Raw genomic sequence first — 20,781 nt, forward strand, 5'->3', positions numbered from 1 at the left:
GGGAGGGAGGGAGGCGCAAAAGAAGGAAGGAAGGAAGAGCAGAACTTCAGAAAAGCACATGCCAACAGGTAAGGTCATCTTTATAGGACCTGCTACTGGTGAGGGAGATCAAATGGCATTATGAGACAGGCAGTATTTTCTTTTTGAAACAACAGTAAGGACACAGATGATAGTTAATAGATCTAAAAATGGAGATGGAAGGGAGATAGGAAAAATGGGAAGGATGGAATTGTGCCAAGARACTAAATCCCAGATTCTTCACTAACTTCACACAAACAGGAAAAYTTACATGAAGTGGAAACTAAATCCAGCGAGGCAGTATAAACATATATAGCACAAGCACATATATATGCCACTAGTAARAAACAGATAAAGTGAAGCTTCTGCTTAGAGCTTGGGACAGTCTTTCAATCCCTMATTGAGAGGTTTGAATCCCTCATTTAGAAAAGGAATTATATGGTCAAGGGAGATCAAGAAGGCCAGAAAGTCCTTTCTTTTTTGCATTCATCTTAACTACATCAGAATCATTACATATAATTTATTATAAATTACTAGTTATATAGGGTCATCACTGCAGCTTAAAAGCAAATAAACATATGAGAGAGCTCCAAATAAAATAGCTTCACATTRAGTAGGTCTAATGAAATACAAAAAAGCACATCAGTGAAGACTGAGTAGCTAGTGGACACCTTGCAGAACCTCAAAAGACAAGTGGATAGTAAACTATGAAAGGGCAGTGCCTAACAAAACAGAGCACATAAAAGAGCAAAGACACTCCTGCTTTATTACTATTCCTTAAATTTAGGCATTAAAAATCTTATCCATAAAAATTTAAGTTAAATAGATATAAACCACAAGAGTATTTTTTCAACAGAAAACATCAGAATTATACAAAGTCCAAAGAGGTAAAGTAATTACAAATAAGAGATGCAGATGATGTTAATATCTTCACTAAGAATCTGATGCTCATAGCACTATTAGGAACAACACTAGCACACAGCACAGCAAAAACTTCATGGGAACAAGGACAAAACTGCTTGATTATTAAAACATGTATGGATAAATTCTTTATTGTTTTTTGGGTTTTTTTGGCAGACTAAATAGTTCTGCATTCATGGTAGGTCCAGTATTTTTCAGTATTTCCCACTAACAAGMAAAGATCTCTTCATTTACCCTAATCCTCAATTTGCAGAGTTTCAAGCTGAGAAAGACAGAATATGCTGGAGAATAGCTTCAGAACTCACTTTACAGTGAATGGAAAAATGGACTGAAAAGTAAAAAGAAAGACAGGGATAAAGGCCCATAGCATGCCTAGACAGGAACATAAAAGAAAAGGAAATAATGGGCCTTAGAAGGAATCTCTCGGTCACAGAGGATCAGAAGTTGAACATAAGTCAATAGCATGCTGTTGCAAAAAAGGCCGCCACCGCAGTAAGGCGTATACTAACTAAACCCTCTGTGCTACTCAGCACGGCATTTCCTCCCCTGGAGTATTGCTCTGTACTTCACCTGGGCAACACCATTCAGAGAATGAACACTCAGCCTTAGAGGTATGCAGCATGGTCATGGAAGGCAGGGGGATGATTTGCTCTCCTTATTCAGGGTGAAGAAAATGCATCGTAAAGAGCTGAAGCTGCAGTTAGAAAGACTGAAATTGTAATGGAAGAAGCACTTCAACAGCAAGGACATAAAAGCAATCTGCTACCTGAAGAGCTTGAGGGCTGCCACTGCTGCTGAAGTCTTTGCTAACAGACAGAACAAGCCCCCTATCAGCAGTAACACTGGTGTAGCTGATCCTGCTAGGAGGACATAGAAAGGCACTATGTCCCTGCTAGTGATGCGATTCTATAGTTCATATTTCARTTTAAAGAAAAAACCTAAAAGCTTTCCATAGGTCTTGTTGAACACTTTGCATGTGCTTAACTGACAATTTGTGTTCACCATTTGAGGCCACAGACAGCTAATCTAGTTTACTGTCTGAAAAGTAATGGCTAGAAATTTTATCACCAGTTACAATAGAAATTCAGAATGATCTTATGCCCTTACACCTTGAAGACTTTTAATAAATGTTTTACCACTTTTTTAAACAAAACAAAATAGTTGTAAATAGAAACTGTTGCAGCAAAAGTACAAAAGACTGATCTTTCTGTTTTTCCCAAGAAAATGTAGGGTTTTTATCCCTTTCTGCCAGCATCTTAATTCAAACTTCTATATTTAGAGTTAAGATCATGTCTTGGGGTCATTTTGTGATGATAGTCTACTCCTGACCATCTGCTTTATGACCAGAAATGGGTCCTGTAACTTTAGGGTGAGTTCCGGGGAGCGGTGGGAGCCAGGGACACTCAGCGCAGGCTTTGTTCAAGTCCTCTCCCGTGTCATTAGCTAGCTTGGCTTTTGTTAACTTAGGCAAGAAGTTTCTTCCACTGCATCCGAGCAGCCATTTTTTGGTGGCTTGTGTAACTTCTTCCYGGACTGTTCAGCTTAGTTGAGTCGGATAATCAGACCATCGGGGAGCGCCAATCACTGCAGATGCCTCCTCTCAGCCCAGACCTCARGAGAAGGTGAATCAACGACAGAAAGGACTCCAAACTCACCAGCTCCTCTGCTCTGATGASGAGACCAACACTGGAAGCTCACCAGGCTCACACCTGGTTTTTCCCCTAAGCTCCTCTGTGGACTTTCCTCCCCTTCCTGAGACAAAAGGCCATCTGCAGTTTTGTTCCTTCTCACCACGTGCTCAATAGTTTTTTCCCTTCCCCTAGGATTTTGGGTTTATTTGTTCTGCTGGCAGGGGAGGGGAGGGTAAGGCTCTGAAGGTTCAATATCTAACAATTACTCTTTTTTTCCCGTGCCCTGCGGGCACCTTATCTGTCAAATAAACAGGGGTGTTTTTTCACTTCCATCCTGAAAATTCATTGTATGTTGGTGGGAAGGGATTGCTGAAACCCTTTTCTTTAGAGGAAACATTAACTCCAGAGTGTTTTCTCCTAAAAATTGTCTCTAAGCTGAGACACATGGTGTCTTGAAGCAGAGAGCACTGCATATCAAGAGGCTTAGAACACTTAAAAAACGAATTCATAATAGGCAGATATCATAAAACCCAYCCAGTTTCAGAAGTCCTTTCTTTTTCTTGAGCTAACAAAAGCAGATTCTCATAGACTTAATACCTAATCAAAATGCAGCTGAACAAGCATACCCATTCTTGCTCCCCTTCTCCAAAACTGAAAGCTATCTTTTGTTTTTGCTTGCTAATCCATAGAAGCCTTTAAAATGGCACAAATAGAGATGGCAGCATTTTGTTCTCTAAATCAATTTTATCCTCAGCCATCAACTAGATGTTCCAGCACACAGAAAGATCAGTCCTTTCCTTCTAATTCAAAAATCCATACTACCATTGCCCTTGCAAACTGCTAAACAAGCAGTATTGGCAATGCACTTGTGTTCTGTAATATATTTACTGCAAATCCCAACGGCTTGCTCCTAATGCAGTTTTCTATTGTGTCTGTTCTTGTCAATACACTGACTGGTCACCTTACAAGTAAGTTGCTTTGACCAACTGTTTACACAAACATCAAAAAGCTTCAAGAGGAAGAAAAAAAAAAAAAAAAAAAAAAAAAAAAAAAAAAAAAAAAAAAAAAAAAAAAAAAAAAAGACCAAACAGGAAAAAAAAGAACATCCATGCTGCTGAGGGAGGGGGACAAAAAAAAAATCCAAAAACCCAAACCAACTAAGAAGTCTTATACCAAAACACAAATTAACCTCATTTCTGTTTTGTTATCACATAGTGAAAAAGGCTAGTTAGCTCTTCAGATCATGTAAAAGGTACAAAATACTTTCAGATAGGCAGTGCTGACACAAAGCTTACCTAACACCACTCAAAGAACTTTAATCTGTAATTTAATCATCAGTGCTAATTTGTTCACAAAGAACAAGTGTTCTGTAGAACATAAAGAAAAGGTGGAAGCAACTTAGCCAATCCCCAATTAGTGACCAGACTCCCTTAAACACTCTTCAATTTCTCATTAGCCACAGAGTGTTATCATTATAAGAAAGTTCAGGGACACTCACCCAACACATTAATTTCCTGAACTGATTTCTCCATACTAGAAAATGTATTTTACAACTAGGCTTGCTAGGAACTGAAATGATACTCAACACTTAAACCCMAAAAAATCCAAATAGCCCACCCTGACACTGTCAAGATTCATATAAACCTATGGAAAAAACATTGAAATCTCTAACTTAGAAATATGATCGCATCACTTTCAAGTGAAATTGGAATGGAAAAAGGCTTCTAGAATTATTTCTCAGGGTTGTAGTACTTWAAGTTTTTGTTTTGTTTGGGGGTTTTGTTTCCTGGTGTAGCACTAGGGCTTCTTTTTTAAAAAGAGACAACCTCAGGAAATAACTGATTTTTAAGTATAACCTGATTTAACTAGAGTTCGGTTTAGATTAAACTCAATTTCAGCAAGCTCTAATCTACTTTTCAATCACCTCCAGCTCTATGCCAGAAAGAGTTCATTGGTGGAGTTTCACAGGGGSCTTTGCTGCAATCTGTTTTACTAATATGATCAGCAGCTCAGCCTGGAAAAGACAGCAAGCAGTGAATAAGAAAACTTGCTCCATGAAAGAATTAGAATGAAAGTAAATACAAAGGCTGTAAGGAAATAAGAAATGCATCATTTTATTCCACAAGAAAGTACAAACAATGGCTAAAGAATTGCAGGGACCTTACAAGAGTAAGTGGGCAATGAAAATAATTGTAAATGAACAAAATTTGCACACACTGGGAGTTGACATCCCTAGCCACGTAAAATGATGGCTCCTGAGCTCACAATTATTCACGAGCAAGAATTCAACTGTGAAAGGAGTCCCCAACAGTTCAGCATTTTATGGCAGTCAAAAGCAAAAGCTTGGAAACTTCATTGAACAAGAAAAATTAAGAAAAACAAAAAACATCCAGAAAACAGAAGAAGGTGGTAATACCAGTCTTTCTTTGGTTCACCTGCATCTTGAGAACTGCAAATAGTTCTAGCTTCCCTATTTCAAAAGGCTAAGTTAAAAATTAAGAAGAGTGAAAAGCAAGGAAAATTATCAAAGAAAGCTACACAACCATTTAAGCTGGGAGTGTCTAACCTGAAAATGAGAAACCCAATCAAGAAAGATGGGCTACAAGAGCTATGACATTCTGACTCCATTGAACATGCAGCTAGGCATCAAYAGCTTATGTCCTGAGAAAAAGGGGCCTTCAAATAAAGTGAATGGAAACCAGGTTCAAAGCAAACAAAGGTTGAGTTTGTCCTACATCAGTGATAGTATTCTCCCCATGACCGCACAGCAGTGGTGGAAACATACTAGAAAGCAGTTCCACAGAGGGCTCTAGAGAACAAATTAATATGCATCAGCCACACACTCATGTGCTGATGAAGGCTACACCTCATGTGAGGACACAGTAGAATGACTGTAACCAACTGGATGATCAAAATAATTCCCCTCTCTGTTCCCTTTCTTTGGCAAGAAGGAGGATGTTTTTAAACCAGAGCAAGTCACTAAGTGTCACCAGTAAGATGATCGGGCAATCAGAGCACACATCGTATCAGGGAGAAAATAGATTCGATTAACTTCAAGAAGAAGGGGATTAATGGGARACGAGACCTCATTGCTACAAAGCCATCATTATGGAGAGGACTATGTCAGCTCCTTCTTAGAGGTGCACAATAGAAGAACAAAAGGCACACAATGGTCACCGGTGTGGAAAGGTAAACTCCCAGCTGGTGAAGGATAAAATTCTTCACAATAAGGGCAGGTCAAACACCACAAAGTGTTGTCCTGACATGTCACGCAATATTACCTCCAGAAAACTATTTTAAGTAGAAATTTGATACTTACAAGAACACAGGTTGCAGATTCAGCTTGACTATGGGACCAACTTGCAAGAGCTTTAAAAGCCACAGCCTACGAGTAATCATAAGGACTAATCCATTAAACTAGCTGTTTTGACAAATGCTGACAAAATCATGAATTCTCCCTGCCTTTGTTTTTCCTCCTTCTCAAAGGAACTACGTGAGCAGCTATTGTCTAAATACCTACGCTCAAGAATCCAACTAAGAAGTGTGATGCAGAACATGAAAATCGTAGTGTTTGACATAATTGCCATTAGATATCCCTAAACCTTACCCCAAGTGGAAAAGTACCTTAATTAGTTCTATACAAAGCTGCTGCCATTTTTAAAGGAGGTACTGTCCAGTTCTCTGATAAGTGCCAGTTGACCCAAAATTGGTTTTAAAGGCTTTTACTGTATGCCAAAGGTGATCTATCAAACCTAAAGGATCCTAATCTTCCACTTTCCACAGGAGACACTGCAATTTTAACATTTTGYTACAAACACTTAAGTAGAAAGGGAAGAAAGGCAATTCTAATGCTCAGTTTGCTTTGGTGTAACAGCGGGCAGAAGGATGAAAACCATTAAACCTTCCCCACAGAATCTGTTGTGACAAAACAGTATTGCACATTCATAAAGCATCTTCCCTCTTACTCTTTCCCCTACTCCAAAAGTTTCCAGGACATTTTTTTTTCCTTCCCTCCAATTGAACAGATACACGAAATACATCARCGGACATGTGGCAATGCAAGGAAAGTTTAACAATGTAGCTGCTAGGAAYAGTGTTCTTTTCTCCACTGCATGAGGAACCTGAAATCTGGTAGACTAAGTCTAAAACGAAAGATGATCAGGCGCTATTTAACATATGTACAGTGTTTACACTGTGAYACACTTTTGAATTAAATTCTATATGAAGCTGACATAATAGATGGTATCTGACAACATGGTTATGTGGAAGCCACATGGAGATGTACTTCACAGTGCCCTGAATCTGTCAGATAACTCCTTCAYAATGTTGGCCTCGAGCATGAAACATGGTTTAAAAGTCATGAAAGCTGAGGTCATTAGTCTTTTCTCCCCTTTCAAACTGGCAACTCTATTTGTGGTTGAAATGGCTAGACTGCTGACACAAGTGTACTCATTTAGAAACCAAGTATTTATAGAATAAGTACAATATTTTGAGTGAAAAATACTGTGTCACAATCAATCCTACCACTTTCTCTTTTAAATAAAAACAGTTTCTGCATGTCTTCTGTGGCTGTGCAAATGATAAAATGCTCTTCAAAACATTCACTGCACACCACCAAAACCTTAAGGAGTTTTTCATGCTAATAATTAAAATGTATGAAAAAAAATTAATTTCTCTTTAAATCCCTTTTAACAGCACAGCCATCCTACTCAGGAGCTGTAGAGAGCTAACTAAGCTCCTTAATTCTCTCCTGTTTAACCCACTCCTGAAGACTGATGTTCTAATGAGATATCGTTAGAAGATCCTGTCCTTTGCTGTAAAGCATTAGAAATGATTCCACAATCCATTTCAGGATAAAATGGACATGTCACTCTTGTACAATTGGTTAACACAATGCAGCTTTGGAGTTTGTAGCGTTTTCTGTAACAAGCAAGGTACTCAATGACAGGTCTGCCTCCAGGCAGGTCACAGAGATCAAAAAGAKCCATCGAAAGAGCAGGAAACCTTGYCTTAACTGTTGGGATAGCAGAAACCCYGCCACTGTAGAAGTTTATAAGTCTAGCACTTGGTCCAGCACTGACAATTTTTTTACTTTGGCTGCCTGCCAACGAACAAAAGACAATCTTGCACCTAAACAATCTAGACATTAAATGCACAGGAAACCTTATCTTCTGACTTATGACAGAAGATGACAAGCAGAGCTGGYAAAAATAAAAATGCACTACCCTAGGAGCCAAGGGCAGCAACTCTAAGAACAGCAGGATTTTTAACACCCAACCAACTCTTCATCTTGGCACTAGYAGTTGATTCATCTGCTTTCCAGCCACAGATGTCACACTGGGGAAAATCTTACWTGGACAGTATAACACAGAAAAGAAACTTTAAGACCACACAATGTTCTAATTCATTCTGTCTTGACACGTAGGAAAACAATATCTAAATCAACYTACATCCACCTAAACAAATCCTCAGGTGGTTGTTCCTGTTTCAGGAATGCAAAACATTGCTAGTAACTATTCACCTTGAAATGATTTCTAATAATATGGTGTAAGTGTCTACACAAAATATGCTCTTAAAAAACATCTTTAAAATTCTTTAATTAAAGAAGAAATTCTTTAATCAAAAGCAGAAAAAGAAGGAAACAAAACCAAATCTAAACCAAACAAACGTGTCAAAAAGATTATTTCCTGACCACTGTTCAGCCAGYAGGTTGAACCTTGATTTAAGCACACATCATGCAATTAAACACTGCAAAGTGCCAAAGCTAGATTTGTGAGGGAAGCCTTATTATGACCATTTCTGGACTTATATACAATGTATTTGCAAGTGTAAAGCTCTGCCAATACAGCTGTTTGTATATGCAAAGTTCACCTCAGTAAAGYTCGTTTATAACATTCAAGTCTTGACTAAGTTGATTTTAGTTAAATTATAATAGATTAATAAATTAAATGAAGACAGAATTGCTGACACGTATCTACCAGTACAAGAACTCAATCTCATTTACATGCAAGCTAACCGCAAGTACTCCATTTTGTCTAAGTGACTATACCTTAACAGTGATGTACACACCATACTCCAAAAATAAGCTCTGCTGCAGAGTAATTTTGTTTTCAAACAGCAGCCCAAGCAGTCTGGAGAGTTTCACACAGAGCAAGAACAGCATCCAAACAGAAGGAAGGCCTTAAAAACGTTAAAGCTTTTTCACTGGAAAGTTTCCCCATCACTGCATTTTCCAGTAACAAAGATGTTGTCAGAAATGACAATTTTTCGTGTCCCCTGATGATGCCTTGCTAGCATTTGGTTATAAGCCATAAAGCAGGAATAATTTCAGCCTGTCAGGAGTCTAGCTAATGCCCAGTTTCCCCCTAGAGAGAATTCCTGTCAAACGTAATGAGAGCTCCAAAGGCCCTTTCTACAACATAATGAGCACTTAGGCCATGCTGGTGATCAGCCAGCAAAAAGCATCAATTTGAGCCTGGCTACACCCTTGGGGGTAGACGTCAGCAGTTAATAAGAATTATGATTACTATCTGTCAAAAGCCTCCTCAGAACTTATCGTTAGCAGTGGAAATTCAGAAGAATGTCGTTAGGCTTTTCTTTTTTGCTTCCTGTAATCTAAGGCCACCTACATACTGAACTGCAACACCATTTGGCATCCTCTCTGCAGGCATCTAAATCAATAGTCTTTAACGCAAAGGTGCTACTTTTACCAAGAATTAGAATTACTTAACATGTAAAAGCATAGTATCTGAGACTCAAATCCAGAGAAATGTATTTATGCCTTCAAAAGCCTATTCTTTCCTTAACAGCACACACAGAGCAAGTGTGCACTGCTCTCCCCAGCTACAACTAACACAGATATAATGCTCTGTCATAAATCTTAAAAGCTTCCGAAGTATCACTGCCTACTGGGTACATAACTCTAATTGCCATACATACAGAACATTAAACCTTTATACATATGTTAAGGTCAAAGTGGAAGCCTTAGTTCTCACCCACTTTAATCCTGTGGGTTTAATTGATTTTATCTAAAGGTAATTCCTAGTACATTGACTGAAATCACACACAGATCTCCTGAAAATACAATCCATTTTGCAGAAAATGAGCTTCCTATACAGATGCTGGCTTACTCACAGGTTACAGTATGCCAAGAAGTTGTTAAAGAAAAAAAATCCAAGAAAAAAATCTCAAAATCACAAAGCTAGGACAAGTCACCTCACAGAAAAACTGACATTCTTCTAAAACATAAGCCACAAGAAAATTAGTTAAGCTACAGTACAGATCCAAGTCAAACACTGAGCCTGCTGTTCTATCGAGTTATTTCCTGCATTATTTAAAATTTTAAAAAAAAAAAAGAGGTTGTCATAATACTACTTCTTTTAGTGGCATTTTGAATTGAAACAAGTATACCTCCAAAACACAAAAGAATACCTATCCAGATTTGCAGATAGAAAGCTATCACAGAATTACAATGCCACCTTACCAAATATCATATTTTTAGGGTAAAACAAAGCAAACAACAAAAAGGAAAAATCAAAGAGTTCAGAGTTACAAAAGCAAAATGCAACTCCGTAATTCACTTGCTTAATGAATGTCTTTGAATATACTGAAGATCTGAAGCCTGAACTAATCAATTTCTTTGCTGTGCCCTAGCCGGTCAGCCATGCTCTTTAATTTAATGAAACAAGAGTTTTAGATGAAATAGCACATACACATCAAGAAAGAATTGTATTGTTGCACTTTGAAATGTGTCCAACTGTGCAACTTCATCTAATGATAATTTTTTTAAGAGGCCATCGATTTCTGAAAGACTTATTGTACTAGCATCTTGATGAAAAAGTGAATGTCAGCATATCTACAGAATACTTACACCCTGCCATTAATGCTTTATTTGGCAGACAATGACTACTCAATTGAGGGTCCTCTGGGCTGTGCAATCATTTAGCTTTTCTTCTCTTATGAGGTCCTTAGTGTCTTGTTCCAGTTCAATACTCTTTTTATTCACCATTATAGTGGCCATAAGTGTGAATTTTATGGGAACTTGCAAACTCATAGTCATAACTAGAGCTTTCCAAGTCACTAATCTCTTCATACCTTTATAGGGCAAGGATTTGAGTAACTATGACTACATATGCTACACAGACGTAAGATCAGTTCTACATGTCAAAGGCTCTACCACTAWCAAAACAAACAAACAAAAACCAACCTAAAAATCCCCAAACTTGTAAAGTACTGAATAATTTTTTTTTAAAACCACAGATACAATACCKTTCCTATTTGTGCCAAAGTCTTTCAGGACCAAAAGGGCCTTGTTGCTTAACCTAATCTACACCTCATTTGACAGGAGGTAGGCAAAGGTCTACTAATCAGGCTACAAATCAGGGTATTGATTTAGACACAAAACAGTCATCTGAACATAAACAGCACAGCTACATTTAAATACACCAAACAGACTGCAGATTTTGCAGCTTAGAAAACAAAATGTCTTACCTGTTTGTGCATTTCAATGTTTAATCCATAYGACATTTCATAGTACTGCAAATAAATGAGCATACATTATTTTCTTATGCTGACTTACACTGAAAAGATATTTACTGAAATAAAGGTAGAAACAAATATTACCATCACGTAATGCCTCTGCATTTCCGTCTTCTCACTTGCCAGTTTCTCACATTCCAATTTAAGGCTACAAAAYAGATCATGTAATTAATGTAATATCACGCTTAAATGTAATGCCATTTTTTTGATATCTAACCACCTTATTTGTATTTTGACAGAAGCTGCTAATTAGAAATCCTCATAAACTAATTCACAATACAAAGAGAAAGACTTAATTCATACTTCAAATAAAAATACTGAAGAGGAAATTTAAAGAACATTTCATGGGTGCTGCATGAAACCCAAACTGTCTCCAGAACCTAAGCATATCCATATTTCACACTTTGACAAATAGCTGCTATTAAGTGCTACAATTTAAAAGTTGAAATAGGATATTAATTCCTCCAAAGTACTTTTCAGGAGTAAAATAGGTAAGATAGAWGCATTTCTTTCTATAAAGCATTTAGTAAATTACTGCCAAGTAACATAATTCACATTTACAATTAAAACTTGTGTATAATTCTTACCTTAAATACATTCTAGCAAATGTTACCTTGCCCAGTACTTGAAAACTGGGTAAGTCCAGCATTTACTGAAAAGTTTCTTTTCCATTTTTGTTTTCATAGACAAAAATAAGTTGCATTTGGCACTTCTACTTCTCATCACAAAGCGGTATAATTCTGACTACTTTCACTGAGAACCTCAAGGTTCCCTTTGTTTTCTATAAAACTGATTACTTTTTAATGCTACTTGTGAGTATCCTATGGTACATTTAGAGTGCAAGCAGCATTTTTCACTTACAACTATGATAAAAAAATGTTTAGAGTTTCCATTGCATTTCTTAAGGAACTAATGTCTTAACCAGGTTAATGTTTTTTTTTTTTCATAAGACTACAGTACCATAGGTAAAGGAAGTGTAACAAACACCAAGCGATTTCTAACTGGGTAACCTGTACAGCTTTTACTTCTCCTCAAGTATTCCAGGTGCACATAAGTACAAAGTTAAGGAAAATTAATGCTCCTTAACACCAGTTGCCCAGGCTAAGAAAGAACCTGTACCCTAAATCTCTGAAAGGATCTCAGAAGCAAGTGCACATCCTCAAAGAACTTCTGAAAGGGCATCACATCAAGGAGGAGCACACCCCACGGCTTCCACTTCTTCTGGTCAATTTTGTGTTACTGCTCCAAGTCCTTGAGTGCTTTAACCATCCTCCCTGGCTCTCAACCACAGGACGCCGGCATTTTATTAATTTTTTCAACAACACCYCACACAAATGGGCAAACATGAAAAGTAGCCTCTTCAACACTCTGTGCCACAGAATTTGGGCACATCTCTCGATATACTGAAAAGATCCCTCCACATGGAGCCCCTGAGAAATACCGTATTTTTCCAAATGCGCACAGGTGCCGAACACTCCAGCTTCGACACCAGCACCCATCCGCAGCTTCCAGGGCAGCACAGGCTCTGCGCGCCCCGCCCACCCGGCACSCCCGCCGCGGACCGGGGCTGCCCATCTCCCCTCACCCGTCGGGGTCCCTCGGCGGGGCTCTGCCGCGAAGCCGCACGCCACCGCCTGGACGTGCCCGTTCGCTGCAGCCCCCCGCGCCCGGCCGGGGACCGGGCGGGAGCCCCTGGGCCCAGGGCGGCCCGCCGGCGCTCACCTGTGGTACTGCGCCTGGAGGAACTGGAACTCTTCCTTGATGCGGTCCAGAGACTCCGGGATGGTGAATTTGAAAGGCTGGCCCGCAGCCTGGTGCGGGGTCTGATGCGGTGGCGGCACGGAAGAGAGATGCACGTTCAGACACAGCGCGCCCGCCCCGCAGGGAAACTGAGGCGGCGCTGCCCACCGCGGCCGGGCCGGAGGGATGGAGAGAGTGCCCGGCCCGCTCCGCCCCCGCCCCTGGGCACWGCGCACTTGTTACCCACCTTCCCGTTCCTCATCTGCGGTGGGGCCGAGGTTAACCGCGTTCCGGCTCTCACCCACCCGCTCCTGCCGCCGCCGTGTACACGAAAGCGGGGCGTGCCGGCTCCACCCCGCCGACCCCCGCCGCGGAGGCACAGCCAGCCCCATTCCGGGCGCTGTGTTCGGCGGATGCTGCCGGGCCCGGCGGCGACCCCCCCGTCGTCATTCCCAAGGCAAATAAGTTGTCCACGCGACAAAAAGTAGAGGGAGCCGCTCCACCCGGAGGGAATAAACTTGTGAGGGCGCCTTTCCCTCCCTCCCCCCGCTCCAGACAAGCAATGGAGCTCCGGACCGCCCGGCCCTCGCCCCGTGCCCCTGACCCGCGGAGCGGCGGCCCAAGCCGTACTTACGGGGTGCCGGCTCTGGGGGAACATGGCTCCAGCCGCGGCGGGTCTCCCTCGCAGCGCGGTTCTCGCGGCGAGACTCCCCGCCCTGCCCCGGCTTCACACACGGTGCGCCAAGGGGACAAGAGCGGCGACACCCGCCGGCCGCCTTTTCTCCGCCGCCGCGGGCAGGAGCTGAGCGAGGCGCGGCTCAGTGCCCCCGCCGCGGGGACATCCCCCAACCGCGGCGTCCTTTGTTTCTGTCGTTCYGGGGAGGGATGAAGGTGGCCGGGATAGGCGGACGAGCCGCGCTCGGGTCGGTCACCACCGCTCCGCGCTCCTTCGGCGGCGCTTCGACCGGCGGGCGGCGCCCGCAACGCCCGGGCGCGGCGGGACGGGACCCGACGGGCTCAGGGGGAAGGCAACAGCCGCCCCTCAGCGGGAGTGAATAATCCCCTTCACGGACTCGCAAGTGGTCGATTCGATTGTATGGCCGGAAACCCCGAGCGGAGGCGACTCCTCTCTCCACTTCTGCCCCTTGTCAAAAAGGGAAAATCCAGCCTGAGGAAGCGGGACGCAGTGTCAGMGGCGGGACCGTCGCAAGCCGAAAGTCTCCAGGGAGGAACACGCTGCTCCCAGGCTTCGGCGCAGGGGCCAAATCTCCAGCAAGACACAGAGCTAGGAATAAGGAGGAGGAGGAAGGAGGCGGGCGGGGGCTCTTGCACAGCCGTCCCCGATCGGAGCAGCTCCAATAGCACATGCACGAAACGCTGGAGGGCAGAGGAAAGGGTACCACACACACAGCACAAGGCTCTTCCGTTAGTTGCAAAGAAGTCCCTGGACAAAAGGAAAGCAAATCCCTCAAGATGCTCGCTGGCCTTAGCGTCCAAGCAACCAGCCCCGTTGGGGAAGATTAAAAAAAAAAAAAAAAAAAAAAAAAAAAAAAAAAAAAGAAAAGAAAAGAAAAAAGGAGAGATGAAAGCGTCCGTGTCGGGTTTAAATAAGATGGGAAGCTCCTTCGTACAACGGCACCACTACAGCCTCCTCCAGGCGGGCGCGCATCTGGATGCTGCGCGTCTCACCAGACCGCGATACATCGCGGCGACATCAGCAGCAGCATCATCCTCATCCTCGMTCCCCTCCGCGGTGGACCGCCGCTCCTCGCCGACCAGAGATAAAGTTCTCCCCGTTTGAAAAATCCAAACCCCAGAGGACAGGAATACCACCGGCTGCCTTTCCGCCGTCCCCTCCGCGCGGGCCAAGGGCAAGGGGAAGCAGAGGCGGCGGCCTGGCGGGCGGCGCTCGGCGGGACCGGAGCGCGCCCGTGGCCGAGCTGGACACGCCGAGCTCGCCCGCGCCGCTTACATTAGCACGCGGTTTCACACTCCGCCGGCTAACCAGCCGCGCGGCCCCGCCCACTCCGCCGCGCGGGGGAGCGCCCGACCAATCGCCGGCCCCGCCGCCAACGTGGCCCCGTGACGCGCCGCGAGCCCGCGGGCCAATGGCGAGAGGCGGTGTCGCACCTCCTCTCGGCTTTCGCTGGGAAGCGCTTTGCGGCGGGAGCGCTCCGAGCTGGCCAATGGGAGGGCGCGGAGCGCGCGGCGCCGCGGGGGGGCGGGGAAGGTCGGCGGGAAGGAGAGCGGGGAGGCCGAGCTGTCCATCAAAGTAACGTGGGGCTCGCGTGCGGGTGGGCGGGGCTGCGGGAGCCGGCGCGCGGCGCCTGCGCGCGCCCCGCCTCCGCCGGAACCGCGGGCGCGGACCCCTCACGGACCGCGCGGTGTCGAGCGGCCCGGTGCGTGAGGGCAGCGTCCATGGACAGCGCCCCCGGGATAAGACCCCCGGGACAGAGCCCCTGGGACAGCGCCACCGGGATAAGACCCCCGGGACAGAGCCCCTGGGACAGCGCCACCGGGACAGAGCCCCTGGGACAGCGCCCCCGGGATAAGACCCCCGGGACAGAGCCCCTGGGACAGCGCCACCGGGACAGAGCCCCTGGGACAGCGCCACCGGGACAGAGCCCCTGGGATAGCGCCCCCGGGACAGAACCCCCGGGACAGACAGCGCCACCGGGACAGCGCCCCCGGGACAGACAGCGCCACCGGGACAGCGCCCCCGGGACAGAGCCCCCGGGACAGCGCCCCCGGGATAGAGCCCGTGGGACAGCGCCCCCGGGATAGAGCCCGTGGGATAGCGCCCCCGGGACAGCCCCCGGGACACGGCTCGGCGCTGCCCCTGCGGCTCAGGCGTACGGCCCCTCCTCGTTCCCCAAGCGGAGCTGTGGCACCTGTTGAGAATGCGCCGCGGAAAACGCCGAAAGGAAGGATAAACCTTCCCGTGTGCTTGCGCGGCTCAGAGCTCGCCAGCTTATGTTTTAGTTGGAATGACCCTCTGATCAGGCGGAAGTTGTCCTTTGGGGAAAACTGACTTCTTTTTAAGAGGAGCCTGATAGAGGAAGGCTGTCAAGACTTTTTTTTTTTTTTTAATAGGCCCACGTGAGATACGTAAGAGTCAAACAAATTCCACAGACTGTGTGCTTGCTGAGATGACAGATGGTGACATAGCTTGCGATGGGAAGTAAACTTCAAAACATATCCTCTATTAACAAGTRCCTTATTCATAGCAGAATTCCACAATGAAGTGTGAAATACCTGTACCTTTGCACTTAAAACAATGCCTTAAGACCGCACTTGTGCTGTCCGTACATACCTATGTGCTGCCTAGAAAGAGGTCTCTAGAATGTTGAGCCACATCATTTAAATACTGTAAAGGTGATGTTATAACCTCCACTTCTATACAGTTCCCCACTAATGTTTGCTAGATACAGATTACTTCCTTAGAAGTGTCCATCTTGTGTCTTAAAAAAAGCAGTCTTTGTTTAAAATTTGACAGGAAATTTGTTGTTTTGCAATATCAAGGTAAAGCTATACTCATTCAGAGTGGTAATTTCTCGGTATTATTCCCAGAGTATTCCATATTTGCAGTTTCGTGGGGAAAACCAAAAAAAAAAAACCCCAAAAAAACAAAAAAAAAAAAACCCAAAAAAACCCAAACAAAACCCCAGAACAAAATAAATTACCTCAGTCTTCTGCAGGGGAAAGTTTGGACTTCATTCTAGGACTGCAGAAGTTTGTCAGTGAGCACTGTTACATCTGTGTCTCTGTGCATATGTCTGTGTAYGTGTATATGGTGTCTGTACTTAGAGGTATGCATATGTATCTGTACATGTGTTTCTGTTTATCTATATGATGCATATGTGCATACATCCTTGGGAAAACATAAATAAATATGTGGGCTTGTAATGGTTTTAAAGACATGAGACAAAATACTCTTGACAGTGAGYTTTGATAGATTGTGTTCCCAGGACAGGAGTGTAAACTTGTCTGGTGTTCCACCTGCATAACCAAAGCGAAAAAYTTTGCATTCTGTTCCCAGCTCTTCCCTTGTTGTCTTGGACAAGCCAACTCATTGTTCTGTTCAAGGCAATGGAAAGCTTAATTACTTAATGCTTATTAAAGTACTTAGATCTTCAGATGAAAGGTGCCATAAAAATTCAGGCTATGATGATATACTTTGTGTGTGTACCTAGTAGCTATGGAGTCTATAATAATGTAACACTTATCTAACTTTCACTGTACTTTGCTTAACCTGCTGGCACAAGTTGTTAATGAGATATTGACAGGTATGACATTAAAACAACACTGTCTTTTGGAACRTAAACAAAAGAGGTTTGGGGTTTTTTAAATTGCTCACCTACATGAAAGTTAAAATGTCTTGTTACCTGTATTTGTCAACATTAAAATGTCCAAGGCATGTTTTAACAGAAAGACAAAAGCTCTATTTTCCTGKTTTTTATTAACAAGTGCGTTTAACCTACTTAGATTCTGGAATCAGACACTTAAGAATATTTTGAATCTTATCCATTTTATATTAGATAGAAGAGCTGTACAAGCAGGAGCAGAATCAAATATGATGGTTCTTTTTCAAATGAGAACCACTGACATTTACATAGCAGGAATAATAACCAACATGATCTGATATTTAACTAATTTATCATGCATCATCATTGGCTCATTAGAGCATAAAAATTCTTTTTGTTGGATAGGTATAAATCTGGATTAATTCCAGGAAACTGAACACTCTCATTCCATGGCAATATKCACTATTTACACCACAGAAAGGCAGCAAAATATGGCTGAACATGTAAGTAACATTTTATACCAGATCTCTATGCCACAATGCTTTATATACTCTACACAATTCTCGAACTGGATTAGAAATAATTATTTTTTAATCCTTCCTGTTTTAAAAACTAAATAAAAATATTTCYGTCAGTATTAACCATCTCCAACTGTTCTGTCATCCATTTAACTCTATTGTTTGAAATTGTTTTCTGCTGTAAGAATTTCAGTGCAGTCTTCCTACTTCATATAGCAAGGGGTCTAATCCTAAACTGGTTATGTACTGAAAACTCACACTGGAAGCAGCTGGAGCTTTAAGTGAAAAAAATAGCACTATTGGGTCCAAAATATAGATTAAATATACTGAAAGAGTTTCATATGTAGCATCCATTCCTTAGGGAAACGATGTATTGTATAATGTTCTCTTAAATGCACTGCTTATTATTTTTTCCTTCACTGTTCACAGTACTATTTACAAGCAATATCTTTTAACTTAGTGCAAACTGTCACATAAAACAAAAATGTTGATGATGTTAATCACTAGGAGTTAGCTGCAGGTGGGCAGTAAACAACAAATGTGTGATTTGTCCCACTCTTCTACTTTGCATATAGGGGTGCAAGTCAATGGAGGAAGCAATTCTAGAATTCAATAGAGTTTATGCTCTCAGAGTTTTAGATAGAGAGATCATTGGATTTTCAACTGAAAGAGAAACATGCGTGTGTGCATGGGCATGGGTGTTTTTCTRTTTGGTTTTGTTTGTTTTAGGGTTTGTTTTTGTTTTTTTAATGCCAGCATGGTGCAGGTGAAATAGAGAAAAAAACCAAACTGGTACCTGAGTCATACAGTACATGTAGTATAGCAGTGACTGTCTATAGAGTTGAAATAATAATTACAATTATAAGGGTGTGCAAAATAATATCACTTCTTAAATATTTATTTATTTATTTATGAGGTGCAAATTATGTGAGSAGGGTAAAGCAATTACATTTCTCATTATTTGCTGTCTTTTGGTTAATAGCCATTGCTTTGTAATTTGATTTCTTTTTAATTAGCAGCTTTCCTTGTAGGCAAGAATGTTCAAAAAGTTGCGCTAGGTCATTTTACCATCATGAYTGTATTCACTTCCCCCTTTCCTTCACCCTTAAAAMGTCCCTGAGTTGAATTTAAAAAAARCAAGTCAGTAGCAGATCGTACAGTAGTAAAACCTCAAATAGAATCAGATCCAAAGAATCCCTTTTGGTTTCACACAATATGGTAAAATTAGAGATTGCAGGAAACCAAAAAARAATTAAACTGGGAACATTTGAAAAGAAATGACCAGGCTTTATGAAAACGACACATTGACTGGCCAGTGTGTTTTTTTATCTACAATTTCTTTGTTGAGGCGTAGATCAAAGAAACCTGCATATGTTTTCATTTTGTTCTAAGTCTAACTAGAAAATTACATCCAGATGTTTAATAGGCATTCTGTTGGTTTTCTGCATTGATTAGATATGTTGGTACTGTTTGCTTACAAGTGTAGCCGGATCATTAGCTAATGCAAAGAAATGTTTGTAGCGAGTTGCTAATTAGGTCTTTTGGAAACTCTCCATACTAAGGAACAATTTGTACAGTGGCCAGAAAAACTTGCGGTACTTGAGAAGTCGCTTTCTCTTCTGTGTCTGGGAAAAAACAGTCAGTCGCTTTCCCTAATCTTCTTTTGCCTACAGGGATTGCAGCTTGATCCCAGTGGGTTGAAGTGCAAATAAATTAGGAAGAGACCACACACACGCACGTGCGCGCGCACGCACACACCCCACACACACTCCCCCCCACCGCCCCCAATCTGCTCCTTCAGTCAAAATTCAGTTGTAGAATCTTACCAGAAGCTAGCCAAAATGGAGTGCTTAAAACTAAAATGTGTTAAATTCTCAACATTCATGTTATCAAATACACAGCATTTTTGAGCATACTTTAGAGACAGATGGGGAAGCCCTTTATGATAAATGAGTGTACTTGAATTCATTACTGTGGTACTTGTAATTAAAGTAGCTCTTTCTCAACTTCASTACTTCTGCAGGGTACTTCAAGACAAAGCTTAGGGAAAGTGTATACACAGATGACAGAGGGGTGAAAGAGGCACAGAAGAACTTTAATCATCTGTGTTTTGTTAAGTCCAAAAAGAGGTCAGATGTATTACCTGTTTACAATATTGACAAAGAAATTGTTGTAGACTTCATGGCTCTGGTCTGATAACCTTCTAGGTGCAATGTCACCTTTCAAAGGATGCTTGACAATGTCATTGACCTTTCTAATAAAGACCACTTGCCAGTGTATCACACTTCAGCYTGTAGCAGGATGAGGCCTCTATCGCAGGAGGTGACAGCTAAAGGAGCAATGTGTGTATGTTTTATACAATAAAATGAAAGTGCATGATCACACCAGCTCCCTGATCTGTCATCAAACACATGACAAATTTTTGCTCTCAGAAACAGTCCCTTTGAAGTCCATGACAATTCTTGCTTGAAAAAAGGATATCTTTGTGTCAGACTTACTTCACCACATCAGGGCCATGCATACAGAATGGTYGGTTGTGTGTGACGTACATATGCAAAACACATGTTTGAACCAATGACACCATGTAACTGTAGAAGTTTTATCCTGCTTTTCAGGAGCTACCTAAAAGGGAAGAGTGCCACAAATGTACAGTTAATCACTGCGCTTCAGTGGACTAGTTATGGTACTAGTATGGTACTACACTATTTTTCCTTGCCTGGCAAAATACAAAAGCATTTCTGTTCCGTTTTGGTTGCATATGTATAGTCTCTTGACAGAATTAGTAGAGTTTTTATTTCCCCTGTGCTGTCAATAACAGTGGAAAGAGTCTASAGATCACCAAAGCTCCTTAGACTAAAAACCACAGGGAAAATAGCATTGAGACAAATGGTCTTGTGGAAATGATGCTTTCAAAAATTTGTTGAACTGGCTGAAGGAAGTTTCTTTGCATAAAGAAAGGGATTGTCTGAGTGGAAGAGGTGGCTCCAAGTGCACTGGTATTTCACGATTAGGAACAGCAACTTGCTTTCTGCTGCTAAGGTACATGAAGCACTATTGTTTACCCTTCTATCTGTTCTCCATGTATGAAAATATCAGCCTCTAGGAATTTTT

The 20,781-nt window shown here is 42.4% G+C and overlaps 1 protein-coding gene across 3 annotated transcripts in view; it reads right to left on the reverse strand.

Moving 5' to 3' along the window:
- Positions 1-16,611, reverse strand: part of TLE1 (TLE family member 1, transcriptional corepressor) — a 72,902-nt gene extending 56,291 nt beyond the window's left edge. For 2 of the 3 annotated variants that reach the window (XM_057365569.1, XM_057365568.1), the window contains exons 1-4: positions 13,483-13,889; positions 12,831-12,931; positions 11,193-11,256; positions 11,061-11,105 (exon numbers count right to left, since the gene is read on the reverse strand). In XM_057365569.1, coding sequence (XP_057221552.1) covers positions 11,061-11,105; positions 11,193-11,256; positions 12,831-12,931; positions 13,483-13,506 — 234 coding nt within the window. In that variant the 5' untranslated portion in view covers positions 13,507-13,889. Of the gene's footprint in view, positions 1-11,060; positions 11,106-11,192; positions 11,257-12,830; positions 12,932-13,482; positions 13,890-16,531 lie in introns of those variants that run through there. The other variant, XM_057365570.1, reaches the window with a different exon arrangement.
- Between the last annotated feature and the right edge of the window lie 4,170 nt (positions 16,612-20,781).

Source organism: Malurus melanocephalus, unplaced genomic scaffold (assembly GCF_030028575.1).
Source record: "Malurus melanocephalus ecotype Western Australia unplaced genomic scaffold, MMel_1.1 scaffold_54, whole genome shotgun sequence".
Classification (NCBI taxonomy): domain Eukaryota; kingdom Metazoa; phylum Chordata; class Aves; order Passeriformes; family Maluridae; genus Malurus; species Malurus melanocephalus.